This window comes from Equus asinus, chromosome 9, assembly GCF_041296235.1.
Source record: "Equus asinus isolate D_3611 breed Donkey chromosome 9, EquAss-T2T_v2, whole genome shotgun sequence".
Classification (NCBI taxonomy): Eukaryota; Metazoa; Chordata; class Mammalia; order Perissodactyla; family Equidae; genus Equus; species Equus asinus.
The window spans coordinates 24,562,662-24,577,498 of record NC_091798.1 but is presented as its reverse complement, the minus strand read 5'-3'; the positions used below and the strand labels follow the sequence as shown (position 1 = coordinate 24,577,498).

The following is a 14,837-nucleotide window of genomic DNA, read 5'->3' as shown; positions in this document are numbered from 1 at the left end:
AAAAAGAGGACTGGCAGTAGTTAGCTCAGGGATAACCTTCCTCAAAAAAAAAAAAGAAGAAAGTGTGATAATTAAAAAAAAAAAATACAAAAAGAAATCTTAAAAGTGTCTGTGCTGCAATTGCACAATAAAGATTTGTTAAATTTGAATGGAAGACCAGTTGGGGGTAGAAAAATCAATGTGAATTTTCTTTCTTAAAAATTGTGACTCTATAGAGGGGAGCTTACTCAACTTGATTTTCAAAAGATCTACAAAAAATATACAGCTAATATCATACTTGTGATAAACTAGATGCTTTTCCACTAAAATCAGGAACAAGGAAAGGGTATCCCCTCTCACCACTCCTTTTTAATATAATACTGGAAGTCCCAGCTAACACAATAAGACAAGAAAAGGAAATAAAATTTATACAGATGGGGAAGGAAGAAATAAAAGTCTCTTTGTTTGCATATGACATGACAGTCTATGAAGAAAATCCCAAAGAAGTGACATTAAAAAAAAATCCTGGAACTAATAAGTGATTACAGCAAGGTTGCAACTTATAAGGTTAATATCCAAAGTCTATTTCTTTCCTATATGCCAGCAATGAAAAATTGGAACTTGAAATTAAAAACATAAAACTATTTACATTAGCACCAAAAAATGAAATACTTAGGTATAAATCTAACAAAATATGTATAAGATCTATAAGAGGAAAGCTACAAAACTCTAATGAAAGAAATCAAAGAATTAAATAAATAGAGAGACATTCCATATTCATGGATCAGAAGATTCAATATTGATAAGATGTCAGTTCCTCCCAACTTCTCTATATACTTAATGCAATCCCAATGAAAATCCCAGCAAGTTATTTTGTGGATATTGACAAACTGTTTCTAAAGTGTATATGGAGAGGCAAAAGACTCAGAATAGTCAACACAATATTGAAGAACAAAGTCAAAGATTGACGCTACCCAAATTGAAGATTTATTATAAAGCTGCAGTAATTCTAACAGTGTGCTATTGGCCTGAGAATAGAAAAATAAATCAATGGAGCAGAATAGAGAGTCAAGAAACAGACTCACACAAATATAGTCAACTGCTCTTTGACAAAGGAGCAAAGGCAATTCAATGGAGAAAGGATTGGTTTTATAACAAATGGTGCTTGAACAACTGGATATCCACATGCAAAAAAATGAACCTAGATGGAGATCCTATATCCTTTGCAAAAATTAACCCAAAATGGATCATAGCCCTAAATGTAAAATGACAAACTATAAAACTCCCAGAAGGGGCCAGCCCTGTGGTCTAGTGGTTAAGTTTGGTTCACTCCTCTTCAGCGGCCTGGGTTTGGTTCACAGGTAGGGACCTACACCAATTGTCAGCAGCCATGCTGTGGTGGCAACCCACATACAAAATAGAGGAAGACTGGCACAGATGTTAGCTCAGGGCAAATCTTCCTCAGGAAAAAACAAAAAAACCTCCTAGAAAATAAGACAGGAGAAAATCTGTATGACCTTGAGTATGGCAATGACTATTTAGATACAACACCAAAGACATGATCCACAAAAGAAAAAAGTAATAAATTGGACTTCATTAAAAGGAAAAACTTCTGCTCTACGAAACACACTCAAGAGAATGAGATGAAAAGTCACAGACTGGGAAAAAATATTTGCAGAAGACATATCTGATAAAGGACTGTTATGCAAAATATACCAAGAACTCTCAAAAGTCAACAGTAAGAAAATGGACAACCTGATGAAAAACTGGTCAAAAAATATGAATAGACACCTCACCAAAAAAGATATACAGATAGCAAATAACCATAGGAAAACATGTTCTATATTATATGTTATTAGAGGATGCAAATTAAAACAATGAGATGCCACTACATACCTATTAGAATGGTTAAATTTCAACACAAAATGGCAAGGATGTGGAACAACAGGAACTCATTCCTTGCTGATGGGATAACAAAATGGGACAGACACTTTGGAAGACAGTTTAGTAGTTTCTTACAAAACTAAACACACTGTTACCATACAACCCATTGATCATGCTCCTTCACGTGCACACGAATGTTTATAGCGGCTTTATTTATAACTGCCAAAACTTAGAAGCAACCAAGATGTCCTACAACAGGTCAATGAATAAACGAACTGTGGTACATTCAAACAATGAAATATTATTCCACAATAAAAAGAAATAAGCTATGAAGCCAGGAAAAGAAACAGAGGAAACATAAATTCTTATTGCTAAGGGAAAGAAGCCAATCTGAGAAGACTACATACTGTAGAATTCCAACTACGTGACATACTGGAAGGATAAACTATGGAGACAATAAAAACGTTGGTGGTTGTCTCATGTTTAGGGGGAGGAAGGGATGGATAGGTGGAGCATAGAAGACTTTTAGGGCAGTAAAACTGTTCTGTACGATACTTTAATGGTGCGTACATGTCATGCATTTGTCAAAACCCATAGAACATACAAAACAAAGTATAAACCCTAATGTACTTCTATTGATAATGTGTCAGTGTCAGTTCATCAATTGTACCAAATGTACCTCACTTGGGAAAGATGTTGATGGTGGCACATGCTCTATGTTTTGGGCAGAGGAAGAACTCTGTACTTTCTGCTCAATTTTGCTGTGAGCCTAAAACTGCTCTAAGAAGGAAAGTCCATCGAGAAAAGTGTCAGCCAGTCATCATCCAAGCATTTTTCAGGCTCAAGCAGGTGCAGGGTCTGCCAGACAGAGCAAACCCCCTCGCAGCAGTCCACAGTACAGAACAGAGAAGGTTACCTTAGAGCATGCCCTCACAGGCCAAAGGGGACTTTCTTCTTTGCTTATTGTTACAACTTGAGAAAAAAAACATTGAGTTCTTAGGAAGCCCAGGGACAGTCAGCTGGACAGCTGGGGGCCGGCTTTCTGAGAAGTGTTACAGAAGCGTGGCAGCGTTTAGACTTCTTGTTCCCACGGCTGCCACCAAAATAACACTGTTGCCATGGAAGCCAGGCATAGAACAGATCTACTGTCACCCAGCGTCAAACCGTATCTCTACTTGGTTGTTCACCTGTCCCAGTCCATTGTTGATATTTTCCTGTTTTGGTTTGTATCCTTTATGCTTTTCCAGAGCACTTGACACAGAACAAGAAAACATGCTGTCATCTTCTTTCCCCGAGTCCCTCTAGGTCACTGGTTCTCAACCTCGGCTACACATTGAAATCACCTGGGGAGACTGAAAAGCTAACACTATCTGGGCCCCACCTCCTGAGATTCTAATTCAGTTCCTTTGGGAGTGGGTAGTGGGCCAAACTTCCCAGGTGATTCTCATGTACAGCCAAGGTTGCAAATTACTAGTCTCAGAAAGTCCTTGAGGTTCACACACACTCTTATGCTCCAGCCAGTCATATGAAGAGAGTTGTTTCTATCTCATAAAAGAGTTTTAAAGACACTCTTCACTACCCCACCCCTACTATGTGTAAGCTAGGTGCGGAGAAACTACAGACGCTTCCCTCAATGAGCTCAGTATACAAAGCATCATCAACCTAGACTTCTCTAATACAGAGGGCTAAGTTATATGGGGTCACTATTGGTGGCTGTAGTTTGTACAGCACAAAGATCCCAGGCCGGACTCTGTTTGACCAGCCCCTGCCCTGGCTAGGAGCTGTGTCAGCCAGAAGGAGGAGGGGGCCTCTTTGCAATTTACCCAAGAGTGCCACGCACACTAGGTGGGGCTTGACCTTGCGCACAAGGGCCTGAGCTAGGCACCAGTGCCATGGCTGGCATATGGGATGCACTGTAATATTCGTCAAGTAACTAAAAACGGCTGCACAGAAGTGTTCATAAGAGGGGATTAATTCTGTCAAGGGGGTGAGGTCCAGAAAGGCTGACAACGTGACATTTGAGCTGAGCCTTGAGGAATGACATGCCCCGTGGAGAGACAGAGACAAGCCTTCCCAGAAGGTGGGTTGACCTACAGAGTGGCGAGTGGGTATCTGAGGCATTTCCATCTGCTGGACGCAGCAGAGAGGGGCTGCACGAAGCAGGCAAGGGAGAAGCTGTGAAGGGCTTACACGGAGCAGAGACTTCTATCCACTGGGGAGCAGCGGGAGGCTTTTCAGCTAGCATGTAACACAGTCGGGTCTTGGGTTTTAGATCACACCTGTGGCTGTGTGGAGGAAGGACTCAGGGGACGCTCGGGAAAAGCACTGGTGGCCACCAAAGACTCCAAGTCAGAGTAGGAAAGCCCCTTCGGTTCCTCACACCCTGCTCCCTTCTGCGTCAAGTCTACTAAAGGCACCGCCTTATTTTTTGTTGGCTGTCATTCCCTTTGCAGTGGGCGGTGCAATGGCTTCTTATCTACATGTCTTCAGATAATCTGATGTGATCAAGAGTCAAAGAGGAAACCAAGTCTTAGGAGGAAGTGTGTCCTGAGCCCCTCCAAAGCTGTGCACAACCAAGTGACAAAAGGGGTCCATCAGAGGGCGAGCAAGGGACACACTGTTATTCCTTTCCCTCTGGAGCGTGCTATGAACCTAAAGAACCATCCCTGAACAAACCAGGCTATGAAAACCAGAGTGCAAATATGCTTCCCCTATGTTTCTTGGTTTTCCTCTATTTTGGGTACTCTGAATGAAGAATTTTGTTTAGCCTCAAAAGTGGCATCCCGGTACCCCCACAGTCTGAACATAATGCTTTCTTGTTTATTTCCCGAAATTTACCCCTGAAGTAAGTGGAAATGGAGCATCATTGTCTGCTCTTATTTCTGTGTATTCTTTCATGAAGTCTAAACATTTTGTTTGAAATGTAAAATAATTTGTAGTAGCTTGTCCATAATTTAAACAAATGAACAAGTTATTTCTTAGGTTCCATTTGTTTTACTGAAAATCTCTAGGATTAGGTCCCCGGAATCTGTATTTTAACAAGCTCCCGGCTGATATAACCCCTTGCTTCCCCGGCTTTGGGCATCACATAAACTTTGCCAGTTATTTTAGATTAATTAACTTTAAAATTTTAGTCATTCTAAGCAATATCCATTACATCGTGGTTTTGATGCATTGTTTTCTAAAAATACACATCAAAACACATTATTTAAAAAACCCGGGGCCAGCCTGGTGGCACGGCGGTTAAGTTTGCTTGTTCCGCTTGGTGGCCTGGGGTTCGCCAGTTCAGATCCTGTCAGATCCCGCGTGTGAACCTACATAACATTTGTCAAGCCATGCCGTGGCAGGCATCCCATATATAAAAGTAGAGGAAGATGGGCACTGATGTTAGCTCAGGAGCCAGTCTTCCTCAGCAAAAAGAGGAGGATTGGTGGCAGATGTTAGCTCAGAGTTAATCTTCCTCCAAAAAAAAAAAAATCCATTTTGGACCAACTGAAGCATCCCCTGCACCACCCCATTTCAAAGCTGCAAGTCTGGGAAGAGTGGGTTCAGCTGCTGCTGGGCCCAGTGTGATCAGAGCCAAACTTTAACACCCCAACCCTCAGCTTCCAGGGCCCCTCTTCCTAGGCCTGGGTGCCCACACTCAGTCCTGTGGAAAGCCCCTCACCCTCAGGATGTACCCCTCTCCTCCCCTCCTTCCCCCACGGATGTGCTCTTCTGTCACCCCAACCAAACTGGCTTTTTATATTTGAACTTTGAACAGTGTCACTGAAGCACGTTAATAAAGGTTCAAATATAATTTGGTGATGGATAGCAGGTTTACCCTTTAAGGTGCTAAAGTGCTTTGTTGTCCAAGAGGGGGGCTTTTCCTCAACAGACATGTTCCCAGAGCACTGTTCATCCAGCACCTTGTGAGATCCGATGCCCTCCTCTCCAGCTTCATTTCTCTCCACTCCTCTTCACTCACTTTGGGGCGCCACACTGGCTTTTTCAGTCCTTAAAACACAGCTTACTTTCTCCCTCTTGACACACATCTTCTTCCTGCCCCAAGGCCCTTGCATTTGGCGGACCCCTTCAAACGGCTGCCGCCTACACCTTACTTTGATCTCAACTCAAATATCACCTCTTTCCCAGAAGCAGCTCCTGATTGGCCCAGCTAAAGCTACCCCGCTCCCCACACCCCCACATCCCGACACCCCCCAGGCATCCTTTTTCACTGTGGTTTTCAACGAGGGCGGGTATCACCTCTCAGGAGACCTTTGGTAATGTGTGGGGACATTTGTAGTGTCACAACCGGAAGGCACAAGTGTCCTCTAGTGGGTAGAGACTGGGGATGCTGCTAAACATCCTGCAATGCCCAGGACAGCCCCCCAGAACAAAGAGTTATCTCGCCCCAAATGCCACAGTTGAGAACCTGGCTCTATCACTATATTCTCTTTTTTCCTTAGCATTAATCAGCACTAGAATTGATGGTTTTGGAGTTTCTCTCTACTAAATTGGAACTCCTTGGGAACCGGAGTTCAGGGTTGTTCTCTGCTCCACCCCCAGCACTGAGAGGGATGCTGGGCTCACCTGTCTCTCAAATCTTGGTCCGCATGCCCTTGACTGTGAGTCCACAGCAAGTTGAAGATGCCTGGCCCTGACTAACTTTTGAGGCTGAGAAAGCAAGTCAGTCTTCAAAATGAAAGTGAAAATTCCTTTTATTAGTGGGTGAGTATACACACAAACGAAAATAGTGATGAGGAGTCCCTCACACCTTCCTGTACTCACAGAATTATCTTCACAGCCGTCAGTGAAAGATTGGTTCTGCTACTTCTTAAAGATGTGCAAAATTTCCTAAGTTTAAATATACAGTCTTAATTACACCCGTGTCCTAATGTCCCAAGACAGATTGTAGAAAATGGAATCCCAATTGTCTCAAAGGGTCGAAAACAAAAATCAATACATTCTACAAGATTGATATACTTACAGAAAACAATTTAATATTAACTAAATACCGCCCCTTCCTTCCCTCTAACCCATTCACCCTCTCAGTTACTGACAAGCTTTTTTGGCAGCATAAAATTATAGCCAAATTACCCACACAATCAATTTTTCCAAAAAAGAAGCATTATTCAAAAAAAAAAAGAGGTACCGTATGGCAAGACTTAAAATGCTACACCACTGAAACTCTTTACTGAGCACTAATGCTAGATCTGCTATTACTGCGAATTCAACCAAAAAAACCACCTTTGCATTTCTGTAGTGTTTTTCACTTTTCAAAGACTTCTCACAAGTAGCATGTCATTGGAATTATCACTATATACAATGCAGGTACGGAAATGATTATCTCTAATACATCTAAAAAAAATTTTGGCATAAAGAATGATTTGCCCTGGGGCTGGCCTGGTGGCCTAGTGGTTAAATGTCCGTGCTCTGCTTCAGCAGCCTGGAGTCCACAGGTTCAGATCCCAGGCACCGACCTAGCACCGCTTGTCAAGCCATGCTGTGGCAGCATCCCACATAAAATAAAGGAAGATAGCACAGATGTTAGCTCAGCAACAATCTTCCTCAAGCAAAAAGAGGAAGATTGGCAACAGATGGTAGCTCAGGGCCAATCTTCCTCACAAACAACAAAAATAAATAAATTAAAAAAAAAAAAAAGGAATGATTTGCCCTATGTCATCCAGTGTTGCTGGTAAGAGTTAGGGTTAGAACTCAGGTCCTATTCTTAATTCTGTGTGCCACCTGCTTCCTCCACACTCCCACATATGGGTATGCGAGGAGTCATTGTGCTCATGGGTTTCAAACAAGTTATGGAAACGATGGAGCAAACAAAGTTAACCAGATTCCCAGAGCCTTTAATGTGCCATCATAAGTCTCCAGGAAGGGTATGGAGAAGAGAGCAAGTGTCATAAATTCAAAGCCCCACAGCCACAAAGCAGGTAACAAACGTGAGTGTGCAGGAAAAGCAAGAACTGGGGGGCTGAGGGGATGTAATGCTATCGAACGGGGCCCTGACTACACAGTAATGCAGTTAAATGCTGCCAGGTCTTTCCAGAGACGCTACAAATCTGGGCTTTAATCTGAAATCCCTGTGTTTATGCACATTGTCTTGAATTTAAAAGAAAAACATTGTAGTTTGAACAAAATTGTTTAGACCAGATCAGGCCAGCAGCATCTGACAAATCCAACGTAGAATGTTTAACAATTCTATTTGCCCCCATAACCTTTATTCATAGGTCCTATTAATTTCCTAGAACTCTGCAGAACAGTGTCAAAAATGTTGCCTTGGAAAACAAGCATCCTGACCTCCTAAACCAATAGGGTGTGAGTAGTCTGAACCCCAAGCATGATTTATTTTAGCATTTACTCATATTGAAATTAATACCCAGCCTTGTTCATGTAGAAATGCTTCTGGTGACTAAAAATATCCTTACCTTTAGCCTTTGTTTAACTCTCTTGGCAAAACCAAAAATTTAATTGAATTGTGAAAAAAAATAGCATTGGAATTGATTTCATATGAAAAAACCCTTTCATCCTTCCAAAACAATTTTAAAAATCAAAGTGGTTTGGGGACAATTTAGAATTTTGGTTGAAACTAGTAACACTCTCAAACAACACTACTATATTTGCACAACTTTTCTAAGGCAGAAAGCCTTTTTCCCTACTCCTTCCCTTTCCTTTTTCCTTTTATTTATTTCTGCCCTGTCTCATTCTAAAAGACTAGTGCAGAGAGCCTGACACTTGTCCACATAATTTCCTAGAACTGTGACCCAGATATAGCAGAAATAACATATATGTGTTAAATCACATGGCAATTGATCTTCTTCCCCTGGTATCTGCTTGGTCCACTCACCCCCTTAGCTGCTTCTAACTGCTAAAATACTCATCCTGGTCCCAGAGAAAGCACTTAATACCTTATATTTCCAGAGCCATGAGAAACCAGTTCTACCTATAATGGCGAAATCACACATGGGGGACATAAAGACCTGTGCACTCCTGTGATTTTAAACCCTTGGGGGACCTGAGAAACTTAATATTTGGAATTACAAGATAAAAAACAAGAGATAGTCATAAAATGCTTCCAAATGAAGTCCTTTAAGTTCCAAATTGGATTTGCTGATTTTAAGTCCTATTCCACTTTTCTTGAGAACGTTGGTGACCAAGATAGAGGTTCTTTTCCTGTCTTCCCAATGAAAATTCTTGATGGATACAGGACTCATAAGGTCTAAAGAGAACATACAGTTTTAAAGTGTTCATTTCTTGTTTGGGAGAGAGTTCTGCAATGATCAGAAAGATGGAGCCAGTTTTAGTATAAAACATTAGAACTATATTAACTGATGAGGTTGACTTTACACAGACAAGCCAGAGTCACACTCTCCAACATCACTGCCATGTGGAATGCCATGTGAAACCAACAGAAAAATCATCCTGGAGCTTAAAAGCACTCTAACCTGGTGATATTTGGTCACTGTCTTCTGTAATCAAGGGCGTAAAGCCTTAGCGGCCACTGGGTCTTAATTCATGACGTAAAGATTGTCCTCAATAATGTAGATATTGTCTTCTGCTCGGACATGCACTTCAGCTGCACTTTGCAAAGCTCCAGTCTGAGGGTCATTAAATGAAATCAAGCTACAAAAAGAATAACAGGAGTGAGGGAAAAGCAGACCAATTCTAAAGTATGAGCAGCACGTTTGTTTATGCTCAGGCAATACTGGGTATTTACAACTCCCAGAGCCCTGTTGACACAGCCTATGAAATGCATAGAAGCTTCCAGGGTTGTGACTATCAAGATGAGGAAACTCTGTTTAATATGCAGGTAGAAGTAGTCAAAAAACTCAGTAGTCTCCTTCAAGAGATTCACGTAACAGAATACAAAAATTGAAAATCTAAGAAGATAGATACCAGACATCAAATTAAAGTACTAGATCAAGGTGCATATTCTCAAAGGTGGCTAAGAAATGGTTTGGCTGGTATTTTTCCAATGTGGATTATGATCCTTGAGAGAGGGTCATTAAATCATTTAGTAGTCTACGTCCAGTATTTAAAATAAATATAGAATACAAAATATCAGAGCATATTGGATGTAAGAAAATAGTATTGTTTCACATAAGTGTGTGTTGGATCACACTGTCAAAAACCTTCCTGTGTCTTAATGGTCAGAATTTGAAAGCCATGGGTTAGATGATTTTTATAACACATACATTCACACATCGTGTACAAAAAGGTCATGTGTGAAGTTTTGATACAGCTGCTGTTTCATAATTTGTATATAGTGACTGTTTTTGTCACCTAAGCCTGCCTAGAAATGATATTGAGTCTTCATTCAGCTCATTTTCAGATGGGCCAGTCATACAGGTGCGGAAACAGTTTAGGTATCGGTAGCTAAAAATGAGTCAGTGTGACATAGCTGCCAAAAGAATGTCACAAGGAAATGCCCATTTTTGCTTTTTTGCTTTTTATATTTTATGACATTTCCTAAAATAAATATTCTCTTTTATAATTAGGTAATAAAAAGTGGACCTTTAAAGAAAGTTAGCAAAGGACAGAAATCAACTAAAAGAATGCTATGTTCCATGCTTTTCTGCCAATAAGGAGTATTTTTTTCCTTCAATCTTGGAAGCACACAGTCAAAAACTTCTATAAGTATGGGTTTTGGACTCTAAAAGTCCTAAGATTGAGTCTTTTACCTGCTGTGTAGTGTGACCTTGGACGTCACTTAACATTTCTAAACCTGTTTTCCAATCTGTAAACTGAGAATAATAGTGCCTGTCTCACAGGTGGATTGCTGTGAAGGGCATGACTGCAATAATAGAAGCCAACATTTACAGAGCACTTACAGTGTGTTGGGTATTGTTCAAGGCACATCCTGTGGATTGGCTCATGTCGTTAACTCTGATGTAGGAACGACTGTGTGCAAAACATCCCACCAAAGAGAACTAGGAATAATAGATGGCAGCCTAAGAGGGATGAATTATGAAAAGAAAGACCTTGCTTAAAGCCCAAGCTGTACCAATGAAGCAGGCTCTTGGATGAGGAAGTGGTGGTTTCCTACCATTACAGGTGTTCCGGCAGATGACCACAGGGCATGGATACAAGTAAAGGGGATTTAAGTTTTAAATGGGCAGTAGAGTGGATTTACAAAAATTGCCTATGCCTATAAGTTCAAATGCCTATGAGGCCAGATAACTAATGGAAATGAGCAGAGCCCTCTGGGTACCGAACAATAGGGGATGATGGAGACCTTGGAGAATGGGAGGTACTTGCCCCACCACAGAGTCTTTGCACTTCTTCAGCCTGGAGTGTCTTCCTCTAGATCTGTGCAGAGCTGCCTTCTGCTTCTCAGGGCTCCCTCCAATAGCCCATTATCCTTCTTTGTATTCCCCATTGGTATTTGTCTGGAAGCACTAAGAGGACTCTGTTTATTTGTTTATATGTTTTCTGTCTGTTTTTTTCATCTCTTTGGAACATACTAGGCATTCAATAAAGCACTGAATGAAATCAAAGAACAAACCAAACTCATTCAAATGTTCCATCGAACACAATTCACAATTTAGTTCTCTTGCTCTAAGAGGTTATGATCGAGATGCTCTTTCTGTAGCAGTTTTGACACAATTCCAGGGAAATATAGAAAGCTAAAAATATCACAGAAAGGTGTGGACAGCAACAGAGGTCCTCACTAAACTAGATTTTTCAAGATCTAGGGTATAAAATGGAGAGTTCAGGAGAAAAAGAGGAGAGGCACAGAGAGAAAGTTTTCTTTATTTTTACTAGAATAGGAACATCAAATGGTGTTGACACAAACCCTTTCAAACTTACCCGAGTTGCTCCTGATTATTTCTAGTGCTCAAATATTCTAAATCGGGAAGTAGTTGAAGAGAAAATTAAACACGTCAGCCAAAGAGTTCACAAGATATTTTTCTAAACAAGTATATTATTTCTGCTATGACTTTAATATGAACAAAATCTGTACAGAGCTCAGAGCCTGAAAAAATTAAATTTAGAAGAATTTTTTAAAAAATAAAGGAAAAAAACCCCAGACTGGCCTCGTCCCTTGTAACTTCAGGTAACTCCTTCTGAATTTGTAGGACCCAAACAAGCCTCTTAGCATAAAGGCTCTCATGCTCATTAAGGGTTTAGTGTATTCACCCACGTGCCCAAACTTACTTTAATGCAATTACTAATAATTATATTTCACTTTAAAAAATGGATGACTGTGGTCCTTTCATGGGCAACAGGTTATACACACACACACACACACACACACACACACACACACACACGCCGCTGGTGGATAGCTGCTTTTGAAACTTTGTTCTAACCCTATCCCTGAAATCAGTTTCCTTCCCAAAGTCTTATTGCCTCTTGAGTTAAATGAGTTGTAAAACTCTCTAGGCTATCGTTCCTCATGGGGACAAGAGGGGAGGGGAGAGGAGGAGGAGTGAACACATCTTTTTTTTTTTTTTGAGGAAGATTAGCCCTGAGCTAACTGCTGCCAGTCCTCCTCTTTTTGCTGAGGAAGACTGGCCCTGAGTTAACATCCGTGCCCATCTTCCTCTACTTTCTATCTGGGACGCCTACCACAGCATGGCTTGCCAGGCAGTGCCATGTCCGCACCTGGGATCCGAACCGGCGAACCCGGGCCGTGGAAGCGAAACGTGCGCACTTAACTGCTGAGCCACTGGGCCAGCCCCCTACAAATCTTATATATTACAATGGAGTGCTGCCTTCCAAAGCCCAACTCTACCCAACAAACTCTTATTCCTTAGTATTTAATTTCTCCTACAGAGAATATAAATTTCACTTTTCTCTTTACAGGTCAATCATTTTAAGAAAAAAAAAAGGGCAAGGTGAAGAAACAGGGAAGTTATGTGAGATCAAAATCACATGCCATGTGGCACTGCTTGACCCAGGCAGTCTGGCTCTAGAACCCTTGCATTGTTCCCTTACACATAATTCTGAAATGACTTACTTTTGATAATCATGACCACCAAAAGAGTGAGCAATATCATGACAGTAATGCTGATCCCAATGTACAGCCCCCCACTGCTGGTCGTCCGTGCGTTCTGTGCCACCAGCACACGCTGAGGAAATATCAGGAGATTGAAAAAGCATCTTGTTAGAGTTATGGGTAGAAAACAGTTCCTAAAATGACATACCCAGACCCATTTATCTTTATTAGCCCTTGGCTACTTCTAGACCAGGAAGGGTAAGACCAAAGGATCTGAGGTTGTCAGCATATGGTGAAGTTCTATTGAAATTCAGAATGTACTTGCAGATGTTGGCAATGTTTTCTATCTTGCTTGGGGAGGCATTTACATAGCTGTATACATTTGTCAAAGCTCTGACTGTACACTTCCAATGGGTGCATTTTATTATACGTATTTTAAAAGATCAGTAAGCTACTTCCGTAAATGCATCCTCTTATTAAAAAATAAAAAAAAACAATTTTTGTTCATATATAAATTGACTTGGTGATGTTATCTGAATGTGCCCAATTAGTGAATTTGGTCCATGATTACAGTTCTTTTTTTTTTAACTATCATTTAAGATTCTATCTATGTCTACATAAATGGACTTGAAAGTATCTGCTCACAGACATGGCCCCAATTAACAATTAACTTAAAATGGTGTGCAATAGGGTAGAAATGCGGAATTTTGTTGAAATCTCCTAGTGCAGTCCATAGGGGATCACCACCTCCCGGAATAAGCCTGAAATATGCCAGGCGTTATGCTTGGCCTCTCTTCATAGCTTAGCTCTAATCCTGAAGAGATCCCACAGCGCAGGTATTTTAACAGAAAGGAAATGGAAGATCAGAGAGAAGGATCCAGTTTCTTTCTGTGTAAGAGTTTAATCTCTAGAGTCAGAATCCCAGCTGTTTTACTTAGTCGTTGTGCAACCCTGGACAAGTTATTTAGCGTCTCTGAACCTCTGTTTCTATGTCCATCAACTACAGATTAAATACAGTTCTTGGGAAAGGAACTTTCAGGTATTTCCCGATAAACACAGTGAGGAACATAGGCACAGGTAACAGTGTTTGAGCCATCCTTGCTTAAAGCAGGAATGATCTGTGTCTGGCAGGAAAAAGTCATGTTGTTATTACCTTACCACTGGGCGGTACAGTGGTTAGATGGAACTTGGGGTTGCAGGAGGCAGGCTTTGCTTTCATTTTGTAAAATATTATACTCCATAAAAGCTGCATGTTCAATTTAGAATGTGCAGCTAAGCTTAAAGAAACTAAAATCAACCGTAATCCTAACCTCCAAAATCAACCACTATTATAATTTTTCATTATATACTCTTCCAGAATTTTATCCTTCTGGTATTTTTTTATCAGAAACGATTACCGTATTCAGTACGTACGACAGGATATATACTATTTTAAAAGTTGCTTTTTTCACTTAACAATCAATAGTAACTGTCTTCCCATGTCTGAAAATGCACTATAGTGACTATATTCCTAATGGCGATATGTGGGCATGCTTAATTTTTTTTTCAAGTAATTTTATTGGGATTATAATGGTTTATAACATTGTGTAATTTCAGGTGTGCATTATTGTTTATCAATTCCTGAATATACTTGATCATGCTCACCCCCAGTAGTCTAATTTTTATCTGTCACCATGCTGATCACATCATTAATCCCTTACCCCTGAACATTAGGTGGTTTACAACATTTTCATGATTATAAGTAGCAGTCATGAACATTTTTTTTCTCATACATTTTCATGCATCTTTTCAATTCTCTCCTCAAGATAGAGTCCAGGAAGTTGACCTACTGGGTCAAAATATATGCTGCATGTTTTCAAGATACCTGGAGATACTCTGACATCCTCAGAGTCAAGGTACAAAAGGCCCATGAATTTGCTACCGCCTATTGTGAACTTGCTTCTAAATTGCTCCTACTTGCTGCTAAGCATAACTTTTCCATAGATAACTGAGGTCAAGAAATATTTCACCATTCAGAAGTATTTTGAAAATCCAGCATAAA

The 14,837-nt window shown here is 40.6% G+C and overlaps 1 protein-coding gene across 4 annotated transcripts in view; it reads right to left on the bottom strand.

Moving 5' to 3' along the window:
- Window positions 1–14,837, bottom strand: part of TIMD4 (T cell immunoglobulin and mucin domain containing 4) — an 88,470-nt gene that overhangs the window by 53,058 nt on the left and 20,575 nt on the right. For all 4 annotated transcript variants that reach the window (XM_070517160.1, XM_070517161.1, XM_070517159.1 and 1 more), the window contains exon 6: window positions 12,818–12,929. In XM_070517160.1, coding sequence (XP_070373261.1) covers window positions 12,818–12,929 — 112 coding nt within the window. The remainder of the gene's footprint in view (window positions 1–12,817; window positions 12,930–14,837) is intronic.